The 20487-nt window shown below is 39.5% G+C and overlaps 1 protein-coding gene across 7 annotated transcripts in view; it reads left to right on the top strand.

Annotated features, from left to right (window-relative positions):
- TBC1D4 (TBC1 domain family member 4) overlaps positions 1-15853 on the top strand; it is a 210753-nt gene extending 194900 nt beyond the window's left edge. For all 7 annotated transcript variants that reach the window (XM_070800342.1, XM_019971563.2, XM_019971564.2 and 4 more), the window contains 4 exons: positions 2052-2211; positions 4852-5021; positions 9686-9862; positions 13385-15853. In XM_070800342.1, coding sequence (XP_070656443.1) covers positions 2052-2211; positions 4852-5021; positions 9686-9862; positions 13385-13618 — 741 coding nt within the window. In that variant the 3' untranslated portion in view covers positions 13619-15853. The remainder of the gene's footprint in view (positions 1-2051; positions 2212-4851; positions 5022-9685; positions 9863-13384) is intronic.
- The last annotated feature ends 4634 nt before the right edge of the window (positions 15854-20487 follow it).

The raw sequence follows: 20487 nt of genomic DNA, 5'->3' as shown, positions 1-20487 counted from the left end.
CTGTGTATTCTTGTCACCTCTTCTTAATGTCTTCTGCTTCTGTCATACCATTTCTGTCCTTTATTGAGCCCATCTTTGCATGAAATGTTCCCTTGGTATCTCTAATTTTCTTGAGATCTCTGGTCTTTCCCATTGTATTGTTTTCTTCTATTTCTTTGCGTTTATCACTGAGGAAGTCTTTCTTATCTCTCCTTGCTATTCTTTGAAACTCTGCATTCAAATGCATATATCTTTCCTTCTCTCCAGCAGGCACTCATTTTATCTGTAAAATGAGGAGGTTCAGGGCTCTTTTAACTATGGACAGCCCATCATATTTGTGTCTGCTGTTTTCTATGTTAAGTGTAAAGCATCTTTTTATTTGAAGTCTTTGGTCTCTGCTTTTTCTCCCCCACTCTCTGCATCTCCCTTCCTCCAGTTCTGTCTCTTCCATTGGAAGATTTTCATGTTATCTCTAAGGTAGAATTGAAAAATTATGTATTATTAGCAAATGGCATCTTGTTATGAAAGTTTCCTTGGAAGGAAGACTGAGTTATATTTTGTCAAAAGAAATTTAATGTAAATATACCTTGATGGAAGAAATGTTCTTAACCCCCAGTTTAGAATGTAGGGAAAAAATAAGGTTCTACCAAAAAAAAAAAAAAAAAAATATATATATATATATATATATATATATATTGCTTCTGTGTTAAGACAGTGGACGAATAAGGACAGAATGTTTTTGATGATAGGCTTTCTTTTTATTCTGCTAATTAGATGTCTTTGATTTTTGTACTACCAACAACGGCAATACTTAGAGCCCAGTATGTCTAGTTTCTAAACTGTAAGTGGCCTAATGGAAATAAATATATGATGTTTTTTCAACATGACTTAATGAGATTATAATCTCATTTTTTAAAACCTCTTTGCTTGACTGCTGCTAAACTTCTTATTTTATATTTATGACTTCCAGTGGCTCTTTAATTCTTTCCTTTTACAGCTTGTGTGGATCCTTAGTTTCCACAGATAGAGATCAAACATTTGCTATATTTATGTATAGTACTTTGATTTTTTAGTTTTGTGCTCTGAAAAACAGTTGAATTCATAATATAGTTGGTTATTATTAGCTATTTTTATACTACTTAAGAATGATATTTTGATGCTGTCTAGAGAAAGAAGTTCTGCTAGATTTAGGAAAATGTTGAATGTATTTCACACCAAGAAGTTAAGCTGATATAACTGATCAAGGACTCATGACTCAATCTGTTACTGTGTAGATAAAAATTTAAATTAAATCACAAATCATGGATTTGTTTATTATTTGCTACTGCTTTACTTTTAACTACCCACATGTAAGACTTTAAAAGTTACTATAAGCTGTCTTTATAATATTTTTTTAAATATGAGTAATCAGCTCAGTAGCTAAATTAAATAATTTCTTTCAGTACTATAAACATTCGGACTGTACTTTTTGCTTGAATCTCCTTTGTCAAGAGAAAATATGCTGCTGGAATATCTTAGATATTAGAAATCACAGTTCAGGTTTCTGGCTCCTTTACCTTCTAAGCCTGACAGTGTCCTAGCGCGCAGATTGCCTGGTGGGTTCTGTCGTAAATCCAATGCTGGCCCCAGCAAAGACAGACAGGGTCTTGCTTTTGAACCAGATGTGGTCGATTCTTTTGGATGGAAGCTTTTCTGCAACTGGTCTGAAATTAGAATGGCCCTTCCATGAGAGTCCTGAGCCAGGACGGTTCTGACTAAATTCCAAAAGCCATACCTTCCTACAGGAAGAATAATTACCATTTCCATGTATACATGGCTATACCAAAACACACGTGATAGAGAAATGTGCTGTCTAGTCATAGATGGACTTACAGTGACTTGCTGTATGATCTCAGTTAAATGAACTTGGATCTGTCAACTTTAACATAATAATAAAACAATATTGCTTTTGTTTCTCTAATATACATGAATTAGTTCTTAAATATTAGAGTAATGACATTAAACAGTATTTGTTTTATGTGTACTCAGATAAATGCATAATATGTTATTTTTCTTTTCCAAATTAACTTTAGATTCAAATGTACCAGCTGTCCAGGCTCCTTCATGATTATCACAGAGATCTCTACAATCATCTTGAAGAAAATGAAATCAGCCCCAGTCTTTATGCTGCCCCCTGGTTCCTCACGTTGTTTGCCTCTCAATTTCCATTAGGATTTGTAGCCAGAGTGTTTGGTAAGAGATACCAATGATCAGTTGGAACAGTGTTATCTCTTCCAAGGGGTATACTTCTAGCCATAAGGTGCTTCAATTGTTTTATCTAGCATTGTATCACAGAATCACAAATTGCTAATGGAATTTAATAAATATGCCTGGCTCCATTCTGAGAGTAATTTGAAACCATCTTCGTCTTAAATTGAAACGCAAAGGGAAAGAAGAAGTGCTGAGCTCCTGTATTTGAGTAAACTATAATGGAATTCTTATTTTCATTTATACCTAAAAAAGTCACAGTATAATTTTTAAAAAATATGAACTAAGGATTTCTACTGTATAATTTTTTTCATATTTTTATACACATCTTTCCTATCTCTTTTGTATTTCCTTCCCCATTGTCCTCTTCAACCTGGATTCAAAACACAGAGAAACAACATGTTCTCTGACTGGGTTAATGGAAGCACCTCTTTCAATGTTGTTTTTAATGGCACTTGTTAATGTGACTTTTTATTGTTAACAAGGTAATTGGAATTCCTGTTTTATTGCTTTAAGTGCCCTCCTGTCATGCCAGTACAGAGGTGATGCCCATCTCTAACACTGGGTGCACAGCTGGTTGGACCCAGGGCAAGTTGTTGAGATGCTGTTTTGCTCCACAGTGTAGCAAAAAGAGAGTGTGACACAGCTTATGTTACCTTATGAGGCTTTTACATCTGTCATACCTCTTTAGTTAGCTTTGTCTAAATCTGTTATTTAAAAAGCAAACCATCTTTTTAAAAAACGACTCTTTAGCAGAGGTTTATTCTAATGTTAAGAGCTTGATGACCTCAGAAGAGGCTTCCAGTTTTTATGTTCCACTCATCTATCTGGCACCTGTAGTGCAAATAGACAGTATTTATATCTGTGCTTTTGCTAAATTTGAGCTTTTGGTCAAATTGGAAGTATTGGCCTGATTGTAGGTCATTACCAGGATTGAAAAACATGAACTAAAATAGAATAAAGAGAATACATCAGTTATAGGGAAAAAAATGTTATTTGGAGAAACTTCAAATTTGAAGATATATCCTCCTCCAGGGGATTTTCCCAACTCAAGGATTGAACCCAGGTCTCCTGAATTGTGGCCAGATTCTTTACCATCTGAGCCACCAGGGAAGCCCAAAGATATATTAATACATGTAATATGTATATATATATCACCAGATTACAGTGTACTGTGTCCTTCTTACTAGGGGCTGTGGTTTTAAAAATTAGACACTGCATTAGTGCTGATACAATTTGTAGGCTAAGTGCAGCAAAAGAGTAAAACAAGGATGCCCAGAATCAAATATTTACCAAATATCCATTTTTATATTGAGCATACACGATTGCTTTTTCTCCAGGGAAGTTTTCTTTGGAGCTTGGGTTTCTATTTATAGGTCTTCTATAAATCCTTTCATTTATATATTTTCTTATCAGGAAATAGCTTATCAAATCTAAAATGATATTTAGGGTATCTCTCTCTGACTTACCCTAGGAAGCTTGATATCTGAATTCAGGAAACATATTTCCCCAGTCATCTGTTTTTTGCTAAGAGAATATGAATGATGCTGTCAGCTCTACAATAGCCACACCATTCTTAGAATTGAGTGAAGAACAGAAACTGTCAGCAAAGGGAAAGATGTGTGAGCAAGAAGAATGACCATGTTTGAAGTGATTGTTTTATGGTTCCCTCATTTTTAACAACCCCCTCTTGTTTATTACTGACTACAGAATGGCATGGATTAAGAGGAATGCTTATACAAAAGTATTTAGTACTTTTCAAAACTATTGGTTTACATTTGTTTGGAGCAAAGTTCAGAGTCAGGGTGAAACTCTGGTGGCTCAAACGTAAAGCGTTTGCCTGCAATGCAGGAGACCCGGGTTTGATCCCTGGGTTAGGCAGATCCCCTGGAGAAGGTCGTGGCAACCCACTCCAGTACTCTTGCCTGGGAAAATCCCAAGGACAGAGGAGCCTGGTAGGCTACGGTCCATGGGATCGCAAAGAGTTGGACAGGACAGAGCACCTTCACTTTCACTTTCAGAGTTAGGGTAGCCTTTCTTTTTCTCTTCTGATTTAGGTTATACCCTGATTTTGATTTTTCTTTTAAAGTTTTTTTTTTCCTTAAAGTTTTTTCTCTAGTACAGGTTTCATTACATATTAACTGGTTCTTGTAGTTTTTTATTATGGTAATGAGAGTTTAATCCTAAGCTATTGATTATGTTGATTTGTTTTTGTATTCTCCTCATGAAGAAAATCTAAATATAAGTCTCCATTAAATTTGCAACTGCTGCTGCTGCACTAAAAATTATAAATATGTGGACAAACAAATATATAATTTATCTTTTTCTTTTTACCCTGACCTTATCTGAGGTTCCTAAATAAGTAAAAAGAATAGTTAAACAACTCTTTATTTGTTTTGGTCATATTATTATTTATTTCAAATCTAGGTTATTTTGACCAGTTTTATTTTGCAAAATATTCTGTGGTTCTGTTGCAGTAATTAAAACAACCACCATACACACACACACACACACACACACACACAAAACCATGCAAAAAACCCCATTAACACACAGAGGTCACGTTTTACAATAGTAGAGGCATAATTTTGATCATGAAAATTATATATCTTTTTTTTTTTTCAGATATTATTTTTCTTCAGGGAACTGAAGTTATATTTAAGGTTGCCCTAAGCCTGTTGAGCAACCAAGAGACACTCATAATGGAATGTGAAAACTTTGAAAATATTGTTGAATTCCTTAAAATCACTCTCCCCGATATGAATTCATCTGAAATGGAAAAAATAATCACCCAGGTATGATTTAAATGGTAATAATAAGGTATAAGATTATATAGCAGTTTCTCTACTAATTATATTATTAAATGTTTTAGCATAAACCTGTGTTTTGCTTGACCATTTTTAAATTTGATCAGATACATTTTATCTAGAAATGAAACTATTGTGTAATTTCTCCTTGTGACATTGTGTGGCTGTGCCCAGGCAAGGTGTTCAGTCCTTGCCTGTGATGATTCATGAGTTTTTCAATTTAGATCGGTGATAAGACTGAAGATAGAACTAAGAGAGTTAGGAAGACCTGATAAATGAATAAGCTGAGACGCGCTTAGCTTTGTAATATCGTTGTGTGTATTGGTCACTTAGTTGTGTCCGACTCTTTATGACTCCATGGACTGCAGCCCACTAGGCTTCTCTATCCGTGGGGTTTCCCAGGTAAGAGTACTGGAGTGAGTTGCCATTCCCTTCTCCAGGGGATCTTCCCCACACAGGGATCGAACCTGAGTCTCCTTCATTGGCAGGCAGATCCTTTGCCGTCTGAACCACCAATTCTGTTTTAAAATATATGAGGAGTACACATGACAGGAATGAAGACTGGAATCAGACAGTCTTGGATTCCCCATCAGCTTCCAGATCTTTTATTAGTTGTCTGTCTTGTACACATCACTCTAATGTTCTCCCCTGCAAAATGGGACAGTTCTGACCCAAGAGGTTTTGTGAGGCTTAAATGAGACTTGCTTTATTAGTCAGGGTCCCTTGCAGGAAACACAATCTACCTCCAGCAGCTCAAGGGAGGGTATGATTTACAGGAGTGCGGGCAAGATTAAGGGAACAAGATACGATGTCCAGGTGCTTAGGAACCAGTGACAGAGGGAACTGTTCATATCCCTGGTGCTGCATCCGGAGAAGGAGGATATGATAGTGCTGCCAGGCCCAGTGAGTGCCGAAGTCTGGAGGCAGGCTCTCTGGAGGTTGCTGTGCTCTTGGTGAGCAAGACAGGGAAGGAGCAGGGAAGAAGTTACCAACCTATTTCTTCTGCCCCTTTTGATCTCCTGATGACCTTTGCCATTGGCTGTACCCAACCAGAAGTCATGAGAAATGCTGGGCTGGATGAAGCACAAGCTGGAATCAAGATTGCTGGGAGAAATATCAATAACCTCAGATATGCAGATGACACAACCCTTATGACAGAAAGTAAAGAGGAACTAAAGGGCCTCTTGATGAGGATGAAAGAGGAGAGTGAAAAAATTGGCTTAAAGCTCAACATTCAGAAAACTAAGATCATGGCATCTGGTCCCATCACTTCATGGAAAATAGATGGGGAAACAGTGGAAACAGTGACAGACTTTATTTTGGGAGGCTCCAAAATCACTGTAGATGGTGACTGCAGCCATGAAATTAAAAGATGCTTGCTCCTTGGAAGAAAACTTATGACCAACCTAGACAGCATATTAAAAAGCAGAGACGTTCCTTTGCCAACAAAGGTCCATATAGTCAAAGCCATGGTTTTTCCAATAGTCATGTATGGATGTGAGAGTTGGACTATAAAGAAAGCTGAGTGGCAATGAATTGATGCTTTTGAACTGTGGTTTGGAGAAGACTCTTGAGAGTCCCGTTGACTGCAAGGAGATCCAACCAGTCCATCATAAAGGAAATCAGTCCTGAATATTCATTGGAAGGACTGATGCTGAAGCTGAAACTCCAAAACTTTGGCCAACTGATGTGAAGGACTGACTCACTGGAAAGACCCTGATGCTGAGACGGATTGAAGGCAGGAGGAGAAGGGGACGACAGAGGATTCAATGGTTGGATGGCGTCACCAACTCAATGGACATGAGTTTGAGTAAGCTCTGGGAGTTGGTGATGGACAGGGAGGCCTGGTGTGCTGCAGTCCATGGGGTCACAAAAAGTCAGACATAACTGAGCAACTGAACTGCACTGAACTGAACCAGAAATCAGCAGGAAGAAAAGTGTGGGGAATGCAGGTCAGAGGGGTCTGCCTCCTAGGGTACCGAGAATGGATGAGGGCAGAGAATGGAAGCAAACGGAGGGTAATCAGTATATCGTATACCTAGTCCCTGATTCTTCATAGGGACCAGGTAAGTGGTAGTTATATACTGTTGTTTGGATGACATGAATATACTTAAGACCAGATTTGTAAATAAAGCAATCATGCCTTATGAGTACTGATAAAATTTACCACTTTCCAAGAGGCCCTTGGGATAGCAGATAAAAGACAGAGTTTAGAGCAAGAGAAAGGGAGTCTGAGATCTTGTGCTAGTGTTCAGCTATCTACTAGCTGTGTGACTTTGGGCAAGTGAGGGCAACCTGTCTGAGTCTCAGCTTCCTTCTCTACAGAATGGAAATAACATTGTTTTTAGGGGTAAATGTAACCAACTCAGTTGAAGAATTTTGTATCATTCTATACAAGTCTATCACAAGAACTCATTTTATTACATGTAAAACTTTCTTTCTACCACATGTGTGGAATTGAAACCACAAGCAGATTATTCTGTAAATACCTGTGAATGTTTTTTATTTGTTAAGATGCTCTGGAAATAGAAAAATATAAATTTTATTTACATATTCACTTATTCCCCAATTCTTCAGAAATATCTTTTGGGACTGGCAAGTAGTCAGAGATTGTGGTTTTGGAGAGAGATGAAGTTTGATTTGAAATTAGATCACCTTTCTTTTCTAAGATTAATGAGGAAATTGCCTAGCTTTGGAGATTATTACTGTGGTTATTTGATAGAAGTTATAGGCTGGTAGATTTGGACTTGATATTAAAGATAACTTTCTAGCCAGTAGAATTGATTAACTATGGAAAAATACTTTGGCCATTTGATGTGAAGAGCTGACTCATTGGAAAAGACCCTGATTCTGGGAAAGATTGAAGGCCAAAGGAGGAAGGGGCAGCAGAGGATGAGATGGTTAAATAGCATCACCAACTCAATGGACATGAATCTGAGCAAAATCTGGGAGATAGTAAAGGACAGGGGCACCTAGCATACTGCAAAGAGTAGGTTTCAAAGAGTAGGACACAACTTAGCAATTGAACAAAAATGAACTGTTAATATTAAAGGAGACTTTGATGAGTTTTATTTACTGTAAAAATGCAAATAATATAGAACAGCACAAAGAAGAAAGTGAAGTTACAAATCTCAATAGCTTGAGATTTAAAACATCTTAAACATCCTCTTAAAATCTCTAATTATACTGTACATGCTGTTGTGTAATGATTTTTTATTAAAATAGTTGTAGAGTATCAGACATTTTTGCATGCCAATAAATATATTCATGCTCTTGTTTTTAATGGTTGTATAGTAGTCCAGTGTGTTCATACTCACTGGGTAGGGGGAAAAAAGATGCTTATTTAAAAAGAATAACCATATTGTCACGAAATATCATTTCAATTCTAAGATTTGAATATCTCTAATAGTAGTAGTGCAAGTAAGTCAGTGAGATTTTTTGTGGTTTCTTCTCTCCCAAGAGTGTTAGTGTGGATACCAATGCTTAAATGGCAGCTCACTTTCTCTTGCAAGTTTAGACTAAGGAGGAGTTACTTGTTCTCTAACTTTGAAGCAAACTGTCTTCCTAATGGGTGACAATACGGGAGAGCAGAGGCAGCTGCAATTAAACAGCTCTATACAGTGCCCAGTTCCCAAGTGGCTCGGTGCTACAGAGTGCACCTTCCAATGCAGAAGACGTGGGTTTGATCCCTGGGTCAGGAACATCCCCTGGAGAAGGAAATGGCAACCCGCTCCAGTACTGCTGCCTGGAAAATCCCATGGGCAGAGGAACCTGGCAGGCTACAGTTCATAGTGTCACAGAGTTGGACATGACTAAGAGATTGAATACGTATGTACAGTTTCCAGGGTGTGCAATTTTAAAGATTCTCTCTCTGGTAGGATATGTTAGTGAATTCTAAGAGACTTGCATGGATTAGAAAATGGATGAAAATATTTAGTACAAGCCCTTTCTACCTCCTTGACAAATAATTAGAAGGGCTTTTGATCTTATTAGTATAGAAATACCCTATGCAGTTTTTGGAGAAGGCAATGGCAACCCACTCCAGTACTCTTGCCTGGAAAATCCCATGGACAGAGGAGCCTGGTAGGCTGCAGTCCATGGGGTCGCTGAGAGTCGGACACGACTGAGCGACTTCACTTTCACTTTTCACTTTTATGCATTGGAGAAGGAAATGGCAACCCATTCCAGTGTTCTTGCCTGGAGAATCCCAGGGATGGTGGAGCCTGGTGGGCTGCCGTCTATGGGGTCGCACAGAGTCGGACACGACTGAAGCACCTTAGCAGCAGCAGCAGTATGCAGTTTTGCTTATTAACCAGCAAAGATGATCTCCAACTTGTATAAGAGTTACTCAGTTATTCATGTTTATCTGGTAGGCTACACTTTGGGAGACCATTCCTAGATTATGTATATTTTGGTTGCAAAATATCTTTGGACATTAACTTTCTCTAGTGTCTTGGCCTCCTCCTGAGAATGTGTCAATTGTATAGAAATGATCTGTTTGTCTTTATTTGACAGTCACATTTGTTACAATTCCCTTTGTTTGGTATGTCACGCTGTTCCTCATTAAGAAGTATTGGGAAATGCACCTTAGATACACAGATGTATCTTTGTGTACATCCTGAAAGTCAGACTGACCCCTGTTTTCACTGCAGGTTTTTGAGATGGATATTTCTAAACAGTTACATGCCTATGAGGTGGAGTATCACGTGCTACAGGATGAACTCCAAGAATCTTCCTATGCTTGCGAGGACAGTGAGCCCATAGAGAAGCTGGAGAGGGCCAACAGCCAACTGAAAAGACAAAACATGGACCTTCTAGAAAAATTACAGGTAAAGAGATAGTGATTTGACCATAAAAGCTGTTGAGTGCCTCCTCTCCTGCATAGAACCATCCCAGGAAGGATAGAGCTGTGGTATAGATTGAGCCATTGCTGACTGTTGACCTGTGTATCAGATTGTGTCCAAGTGCCCTGGGGGCTGCAAATGCACATGCTGATGTAAGTGTCAGTTGGGAGAGAAAATCTCCTCTCACAAAATAATTAAATGGCAGTTCAGAGCAGAATCTGATTCAAAACTTACTGGGTATTGCACGTGTTTGGTTTAAGTTCAGGTTGGGAGGGATTGACTAGAGGAAACTGGGAAAGCTCTGGGTGTCTTGGGGCTTGAGCTGGACTCTAGAGGCTTGGTGGGAATAAGAGAGGAGTGTTGAAAGCTGGATGATATGGCAGAACTTAGAGGAAACATATCCATTTAAGATTTACATTGGGGAGAAGTGGGGTAAACATGATGGAGGCAGATTTATAAATAACTTTCAAGGTCAAGAAGAAGAACACAGCTTTAATCACCTTGAGAGAGAAATCTCTCAAAAATTTTGAACCATACTTTAGGGAGATCAATCTGGAAAAACCTTGATGAGGACAGATTAGAACGGGGAGAGAAGGTAGGGAGACCAGCTAGCAATTATTTGTAGAAATCTGATTGGGGAAGATGAGAACTGTCTAGACTAAAACTCACAGAAATGGAAAGGAGAAAATTGAATGAAAACAGGTAACATGTAATCCTTGCCATGAAGGAATTTGCAGCTGATAGCTTTAATGTGGTGATCTCCAAAGAAGATTTAGCCAGGGCCCAGGCTTGATTGCTCAAGAGCTTTTGTGTAGCAGAGTTTTATTAAAGTGAAAAAGCTTCTGACATGGACATCAGAAGGGGGACTGAGAATGCCCCCCTTATTAGTCTCAGCAAGAGTTATATACTTTTTCAATTGATTATTACAGTAAATCAAAAGAATGTCTCAAGGTTGTAAAGGTCTTACCAGACCCACTCCCACAATTTACATTTTAAGATAACAGGATTGGAGCTAACAATAGAAAGAAAGGTCTTACCAGACCCACTCCCATAATATACATCTTAAAATAACAAGATTAGTCAGAAGGCTCTTGTTAAGGAGAAACATGTCTTTGAGCAAGATACATTGTTATATTGACTAAGACAAAGCAATGTAGAAAAAAAAGGTCTCTGCTTTTCTCCTCTTGAGAACCTCAGACCCCTTTCTCCTTCCCTAAGGCCTTGGACCCCTTCTTCCTCAAGGGCCCTGGATTCCTTATCAACCTACCTAAGGATGGGCTCTCTCATAGTTATTTCATAATAAAAATTATGCATTTATTTATCAGTGCACTCTTACAAATGCGATAAGTGATTTAGTGTAAAGTAATATTGCACATCTGTAACCTATATTAAGTGTGCTATGTATCCAAGCCTTAAGGAATGGGGTTTCCGTGATCAGAGGAGGGGGAGGGGAGAAAGTAAAGCTTCCAGGGAGCCTAGGGGTTGGGGGTAGGGAGTGTGGGGAGAGGGATTCTGAGTTAGAACTTAAGTACCCAATGAATGGCTCTTTGGTTTCTGCTTACCTGTCACTTCGTCAACACATGTCTCCAAACTAGGGAACACTAAAACCCTGCTTTGATGTGTGGTAACTCCTCTGAAGGATAGCTGGGAGAGTAATAGCTTAGAAATGAGGGGTTCCTAGAGTAATTGCTCCCCAAGAAGAAACACTGGCCTCCTTCATTTCATCTGTATTAGCTCTGGCCCATTCAACATTTTATGCCTTTTTCTATTCAAAACAATGCCAAAATGTTGTGTTAGTGCATTGCTAAAGATCATTTTTTTAAACAAGATCTGCAAATTCATCCATACCATTTTTCTACATTCCACGTATAAGCGATATTATGCGATACTTGTTTTTTCTCTTTCGAACTGACTTCACTCTGTATGACAGTCTCGAGGTCCATCCACATCTCTGCAAATGGTACTATTTAGTTACTTTTCATGGCACTGTGTACAGGTGCCACATCTTTACCCATTCCTCTGCTGATGGACATCTAGGTTGCTTCCGTGTTCTGGCTATTCCGAGTAGTGCTGCAATGAACATTGGGCTGTATGTATCTTTGAATTATGGTTTTCTCTGGATATATGCCCAGGAGTCGGATTGATGGATCATATGGAAGCTCTATTTTTCAGTGTTTTAAGGAACCTGTATACTGTTTTCCATAATGCCTGTGCCAATTTACATTCCCACCAACAGTGTGGGAGGGTTCCATTTTCTCCACATCCTCTCCAGCATTTATTTACCAAATTATATCTTTGTTTGAGGTGTTAATTATATGAAAGTGAAAGTTGCTCAGTTGTGTCTGACTCTGCGACCCCATGGACTGTAGCCAGCCAGGCTCCTCTGTCCATGGAATTCCCTAGGCAAGAATACTGCAGTGGGTAACCTGTCCCTTCTCCAGGGGATCTTCCAGACCCAGGAATTGAACCAGAGTCTCCTGCATTGCAGGCGGATTCTTTACCAGCTTAGCTGCCAGGGAAGCCCTCCAGCACTTATTGTTTGTAGATTTTGTGTGTGTGTGTGTTATGTGTGTGTGTGATGGATGCCAAGGTGGAGGAGGAGGAGGGGGATGAACTGGGAGATTGGGATTGACATGTATACATTATGGGTACTGTGTACAAAATAGATAAGTAATGAGAACCTACTGTATAGCACAGGGAACTCTACTCAGTGCTCTGTGGTGACCTAAATGGGAAGGAAATCTAAAAAAGAGGGGATATATGTATATGTGTAACTGATTCACTTTACAGCAGAAACTTACATAACATTGTAAAGCAACTATACTCCAATAAAAATTTTTTAAAAAGAGACAACAGTGTCTGTTTTCAGAAAGAAAAATAAACAGGCTATTGTCCTTTATTACTAGGATGTTTCAGTGATGATTAGTTGAACATTTATTTAGGGAAAGTGGGTTTGCACCTACTTTATGTTATAATGATTTTTATTAATGGTTACAAATTTTTTCATTCACAGTTCAATGCTGTCATCACCTCTGGGTTCCCAAGTTATATGGGCACATCCAACACCTGTAAAAACTGATAAGATCCCATGTATGTGTTGAGCAAACCCTGTATTTCCTCTCAGAGGGCAAAAAAACCTTTTAACACCTTAGGGCAGTGTCAGGAATCTCCTGTTTTTCCCTGTCAGATCCCAGTCACTCTTGGAGAAGGCCTGTGTGTGGAGTGAGTACCCTCACTACTGAGGGATGATGATTTAATATTGCATTTTTGGTGTATTCAGTGAAATGAAATGTATTTTGTTAGGACTCTAGTTATATTTTTGAGAACCATAAAAAATCGCCATGTCGTGGACGGTTTCAGAGTATTTGCTTCCTATACTATTGTACTAAGTAATATGATATGATTAGCTAATATATGTAAGTTCTGACTGCTGCTGTGATGATGAACCAAAACCTTCAGATTGTTGATTTGGCGGATTTTGTGTGTTTTTGTTTTTGCCCCAAACAGATAGCTCATGCTAAAATTCAGACCTTGGAGTCCAACCTGGAAAATCTTTTAACCAGAGAGACCAAAATGAAGTCTTTGATCCGGACCCTGGAACAGGAGAAGACGGCTTATCAGAAGGCAGTGGAGCAGATCTGGAAGCTGCTGCCTGCAGATATTTTAGCCAACTGCGAACCACTGCTGAGAGACTTAAACTGCAACCCTAACAACAAAGCCAAGACAGGAAACAAGCCATGAAGACTTGCCACCTCAGCAGGACGTGACCATTCAAGGATGCTACAGTCTGGAGGAGTCTGCATGCTGCTGGCCCAGTGCTGGACACCAGAGCTGACAATCACTGAATTGGTTGTGAGCCCGTCAGAGCCAGTGGCCCTTGCTCTCCTCAGAGCGTGCCACTTCTAAACCATTGTACATATGTAGACTGTTTTTTGCTGTTCTTGTTGACTATGTACATATATATAAAATGGACATAAAGAGTTGATGCTTTCAGATAAAAGTAGATGCATATTTAGAGCAATTTTTTAAAAAAAGAAATCAAAACTTCATGAAATCCACACCAAAGGGAAGTTAAAGTGAAGTTCCCCTTGGACACGTGTGACATCAGTTTGTCTTTGCAGTGAAACAAAGCTAGAACATCTTTGTATATTGAAATATACTTGAAAAAAATGAATGTATTTTTTTCTCCAAAGAATGGCATGTTTCACTCAGTGGTGGAGAGGTGGAAACATTTGTGTAACTTTATGTGCATCTGTCTTAAAATCTACTGACATTATATATATATGAGGAAAATGACTGATTGCCAGTAAAGCTCCTCTGAGTTTTTCAGGAAAGTAGGGGCCTTCCCCTGCTGCCTGCTTTGTGCCAATGAGCATGTCACACCTACATGCATTTTGAGTCTGGTCAGGCATTACTTTAGTTGTGTGTAAGGAGGAAACAAGACAGTGGCTGAGTCTGCCCATCCAGCTCAAGGTGAAAGAGAACATTACTAATTTTCTAGTAAATTAGACCAGCGTTTTGTTAAACTAAACATATCAGTCCTTAAAAATTAATTTAGGACCTAAATTATCTAGCCCTGGAGTAGGAAATGGCAACCCACTCCAGTATTCTTGCCTGCAAAATCTCATGGACTGAGGAGCCTGGCCGACTACAGTCCATGGGGTCACAAAGAGTTGGACACGGCTGAGCGACTGAGCATACATAAATTGTCTAGATTAACTTTCTACCTTTTTATTGAAATTTCTCCTGAATGTACTACGTGGTGCCATAGTTAGTGACAAGGATTTGCCATTTCCCACTAAAATGTGGGAACTCTTGTCTTAGTTCTCTCTACCTTAAACGGAGGGTAAGGAAATGCAATTATGATTGGTTTTCTGAAGATGAGATACTGTGTTGAGATATTTTTTTTGTCAATTGACAGTTCTGATAAGGTTGTAATCATCCTCCCCTTTTCACATGAGTGTTTATGAGAACTGTGGAATGTTTAAAACAAACTTGAAATCTATGGGAAGGGAAGGAGAAAGCCTTTCTAAAACCTACAGTTCTGCATTTGACTTTCTCAGTCTACAGAGAGATTATAACAAGACATTCATGCATGCTGGGTGAATTGAAGGAAAGCAATTTTTAACTTACACATGGAATTTCTCCATTTCAGAGATGATTCTATGACAGTGCCTCGGAAAGTGGATGCAGCAATTTTGCCTTTGCAAACAATATTTTTCATCACTGCTTTTTGCAGTGCTTGTATTATCACAGATGGATTATCTGGGATAATTTTTTTCAAAGGGAGTTTGTTATACACAAGCTACAGTGTATTACAGAGTAGAAAAGTAAAGCTCTAAAGGTTTCAGAAACATTTGATGAATGGATAAGCATCTGAACACCCCCTCCCACCCCCCGACCACCCAGTTACTCAGTGGAATGTAGTGACTCAGTGCCGTGTAGTAAATGTAATGTTACAATCAGCACGCCCTCTCATCCAGGCAGTTTCTCAGAAGAAAATGAAGTCTTACTAGTAAAATTAATGTAATTTCTAGATTCTAGAAAATGCTGACCTAATCAGTTGGGGCCACTGACCGTTTTGTTGCTTGGATTTCCCTCAAATTTCTCTATTTGTAGGAGAGGTATTTTCTTATGAGGAATATAATAAATATCATCTGATTACTGTCTGGTGATGAAAATTATCTGGTGTGTATGAAACACAGGTGGTAGCCAGGGAGCCTTCAAGTTGGGAAAAGAAAATTTTTCTTTCAGTTGTTCGGTTTAAATTTTATTCTGGATCTTCACAGTCAATGTTATCAGTTGTATTATGGTGTTCAGGGCTCGCCTTGGATACAATATTTCTTTTGAAAATGAATTTTCTTTTTATTTTGTGATCTTTTAAATGTTGCACCAATTATGCTTCATGCATTGTTACATCTTCATTTGGTTAATGTAATGTCTAGTTCATTTCCAATAAATACATTGCTGCCTGTTTCCTTGGCTTATTGGTTTTGCCTTTTTAATAAGAGAGAAGACCTTGGTTAGAGTCCTTTACAAAATCTGCATGGGTTGGATTGTTGCTACTTAAAATTTGTTCACTGATAATTCTTTTTTTTTTTTTTTTAAACCTTACATAATTGTATTAGTTTTGCCAAATATCAAAATGAATCCACCACAGGTATACATGCTCATCTTTCTTTATAGTCCAACTCTCACATCCATACATGACTATTGGAAAAACCATAGCTTTGACTAGACAGACCTTTGTTGGTAAAGTAATGTCTTTACCAATGCTGTCTAGTTGGTTATAGCTTTTCTTCCAATGAGCAAGCGTCTTTTAATTTCATGGCTGCAATGAAAGTACATTGTCTGTTACTAATTTTCAGCTGCTTTCCCAATGGAACCTTTTGCTGATAGGTATAAAAAGGCAAAAGATAACCATTTACCCCTTTTGTTTTCTGTTTACCCACATAGATAGTAAGTGAGAGACAGATCTGCATTTACCCCTTTTGTTTTCTGTTTACCCACATAGATAGTAAGTGAGAGACAGATCTGCATTTACCCCTTTTATTTTCTGTTTACCCACATAGTAAGTAAGAGAAAGAGGATAAGAAAATACAAAACTAAAATTGAGTTAACTCCTCAATAAAAAGATTAAGGGCATTTGTTGATAGATATGATATAAATGTGTTTACATAAAATAGGTATCATCAGAATATTTTCAAGTGTATTTGTAATTCAATAAATGGATACTGTATCTTCTTCCTAACTTTAGGACTAAAACTTTGAAATATTTTGTACTACATGTAATTAAGCATTTTGAGGACTCAGTGTAGGCCTAAGTATTAATAGAATGGTCTCTTAATATCCAGATTAATTTACCCATTTTATTACCATGTCACCATTTTACTCTGCTAGATTATAGAAAGGAAATCTGCCATCTGAATTATTTAGTACTCTACCATGATGTATCACTCTTATTTGCTGTGATATGTTGAGAAAAGCACTAGATTTAAGGTAGGGGTTGAGTCTTGGCTCTACCCCTTTTATTTTTTCATTCAACAAATAGTTTTTGTAAGCCAAGCTAGATGCTGAGTATTCAGAGGTGGAGAAGATACAGTCCTTGACCTCCATGAGCTTGTGGTGTAGTTGCAAGGAGTTAATTAGAAAACAAGAGAATTTACACTATAACAGGTATGCTGGGCAATCCACACCAGACTCGATACACGCGAGCTACCAGGAGGGGCTCATAGTGCTTTGGAGTGGGTGGCAAGTCCTCAAAGGAGGTGATGCCTTCCCTGAGCCTGGAAGAGCCAGTAGAAGTGGAGTGGCCTCTGTTGAACAATAGATGAATGAGAAAGGATGGCATATTTCTGAGATCACAACTCATTCCTTAATCCCAAAGTACAGGTAGTGTTCCCATGGAGGTGGGGCAGGGTGGTGGTGGGAGACAAGTCTCTCATCATGAAGGTTGTAGCTATTAGATAGCTAATAGATATTTAAAAGAGTTTGAACTTCACCTATTGAGAAATGGGAGCCATTAAGCCCAGTAACCTGGCAAGTGACATGCTTTGATTTGCTCCAATCCACCTAGTATGTTTGGACAGAAGCTGGGGACTGGGAAACTGCAGTTAAGTGAATGCATTCAAAATCTAGGCCAAAAAAGAGTAAAAGCCTGGTCTGTGGCAGTGACTTTGGGAAAGAAAGTCAGCCTAGACTTCTCTCCCTCTTTGATATAGTTGGTCGCTGAAATCTGCTAGCTTTGTCCGCTAAATATTCGTCCATTTCCCCCTGAAATCCCTGAAACCAAGGGTAGTCACCAGACAGATCTGTTACACTGTGACTGTCTGCTGAGTTGCTTCAGTGGTGTCTGACTCTTTGTGACCCCAAGGACTGTAGCCCACCAGGCTCCTTTGTCCATGGGATTCTCCAGGCAAGAATACTGGAGTGGGTTGCCATGCCCTCCTCCAGGGGATATTCCCCACCCAGGGATCCACCGTATCTCTTACGTCTCCTGCTTTGGTAGATGGGTTCTTTACCACTAGCGCCATCTGGGAAGCCTGATTGGTTAAACAACTTACTTTATAACAAATTTAACCTGCCTACACTAATCAAGGTAAATTTAATTGTTTTTAGAAAAACTTGCATGTCCTCCAAGCATCAGGTAGCCTAAACAAAATGACATTTGTGCAAACTCGTTTTCAGGAACTTCAAATCAGCTGTGTCCAGTTAGAGCTCCAGCTGCTTAGGACTTGCTTGGATCAGTGCTCCTCCAACTGGGCACGTGCTAGTATCAGATAGGGAGAAGGCAATGGCAGACCACTCCAGTACTCTTGCCTGGCAAATCCCATGGATGGAGGAGCCTGGTAGGCTGCAGTCCATGGGGTTGCAAACAGTCCGACACGACCGAGCAACTTCACTTTCACTTTTCACTTTCATGCATTGGAGAAGGAAATGTCAACCCACTCCAGTGTTCTTGCCTGGAGAATCGCAGGAACGGGGGAGCCTGGTGGGCTGCCGTCTCTGGGGTCGCACAGAGTCGGACACGACTGAAGCAACTTAGCAGCAGCACCACCAGCAGTATCAGATGGGTGACGTTTCAGAGGGCCAAAACCTCCACCCACAGAGCACTGGTCCCCTGTTAAGAAGCGTGCAGCTTAGCTGCACCTGCGCAGAATGATAATTACCGCACGTTTTCCTTCTCTCCATTTGGCTTTCCACGCTCCCCGTGTCTCAGCTTCATTGCGAGCCCCTCACCTGTGAGGCACGTTTGCGGTCTATTCTGCCATCTCCTCTTTTGGCTGTCTCAGGGGCAAGCCCTTTCTCTGGTGCAAACCTCGGCGTTTCAGCATTTGGCTCGCTGTGCATCCAGGAATGTGGTTCCTTGACAACCCCATCGCTCTTGCAGGTAGGTGCCTTATTCATATCCTTGCTAGAGTTTAAACTGAGACCAGCACCCATTTCGAGGGGCTCCAAAGTCACAGATATTGAGCTACTTGGTGTTTGTTTGATCCATGAGGAACCAGATTTGCCACAAATCCTACGTGGAGGGCATGACAAAGGGAGTCTGTCCAGATACGGGTTGTTACCACGTACCCAAACTGCGCTCACCTTGGGCAGAGGGAACTTCCTAAAACGTGACTCTCAAGTTTATCCTCAGTTTAAAACCCTTTCAAGGCTCCTCCTTCTTCCCAGGATCATCCAGTCTTTGAGGTGACACGCTTGCCCTTCCATGAGTGTGTCCCTGTCACCTGTCTAGCTTGTCCTCTGCCCTAGTCAAATGGTTAAGCTCCATCTTGTTTCCTGAACCAGCCGCCCTTTAGCTTTGCACTGGCCACTTCTTGTCTTGGGCGGTCCCGAAGGGCTCCTTTCTCCCTGTACTCTGTCCGGCTCACTCCTTCAGGACATGTTTCCGTCTGTATTGTATTGTGGGAGGAACTGAACTCCCCCGCTATAATCCAGGGTGTAAGGTCATTGGTTACCCCGAGGGTCCTGCTGACCTTCACACAGGACTCAGTGCCCCCAGAAGGGATTATGTATATATATATTTAAAAAGTTAACATCGTCATTGCTATTGCTGCTGCTAAGTCGCTTCAGTCGTGTCCAACTCTGTGCGACCCCATAGATGGCAGCCCACCAGGCTCCCCCGTCCCTGGGATTCTCCAGGCAAGAATACTGGAGTGGGTTGCCATTTCAACATGTTAATGGATTTTAGGTCAATTGAAAGGTAGGCTTAATATTATTTAGCGTTTGTGTTCCTTGGTGGCGTAGTATGGGTCACGTACTTTGGTAGATGTTGGAACCTCAAAAATGTCTCTCTCCTAGCTTCTTTGAGTAATTTCTTACCTGACAAATTCACAGTTCCAATGGGAAAAAAAAAATCAGAATATATGGAGTGATATTTCATTAAGTTGTAAGGGGACTCTGGTGCTTTACGTTTATCATAAATATATGCTAAATGGCATGTGCTATAAATAATTTATGTCATATTCAGTGTATTAGACTCTACCTTAAACTTATTTTAATACATGCTACAGCTATAATAGGGCTCTCATGTTGCCTAATTCAGGAACATTATTTACCAGACTGTGATATGGTCCCTGGAGCTGTGTAATATAGCAGTTGATAAAGTATATTACATATTAAATATTTACACATGTATGTATTATACTGAGAACTGAGATCATATATCCTGCACAGCTAATGGGCTACAAGAACATGATTTTACTATTGTATTGTTTTCACTGGCATACTTTTACTATTCTGGGAGACTCTTATTCAGGCAAATAAATTTATTTTTCATTACAGGAACTTCCCAAAAGACCCTTCAGCATTTCAATAGAAAATTTATACCCTGAAACACTTTGAATTCCTTGCTTCAAAATTCTCACCTTGCTCTTTCACCAGTCTGAAACTATTATATCCTGATCTTTATCAGTCTTAATCAAGTTCTACATTGAAATACTTACCTGAAACTAAACTTGGCTTCTGAGATACAAACCAAGCTCTATAGAGTTGGTGTTCCCCCTTACTGTGATAATAAGCTCAGCTCTATTTATCTACAGGTTGTGCTGGTGAGATTTGGTGATATTATCTGTTCTATACGCATATACTCCATAACACACACA

The sequence above is a fragment of the Bos indicus genome, chromosome 12, assembly GCF_029378745.1.
Source record: "Bos indicus isolate NIAB-ARS_2022 breed Sahiwal x Tharparkar chromosome 12, NIAB-ARS_B.indTharparkar_mat_pri_1.0, whole genome shotgun sequence".
NCBI classification, from domain to species: Eukaryota; Metazoa; Chordata; class Mammalia; order Artiodactyla; family Bovidae; genus Bos; species Bos indicus.
The sequence above is the reverse complement of the archived record's forward strand: the minus strand, read 5'-3'. Positions and strand labels throughout refer to the sequence as shown.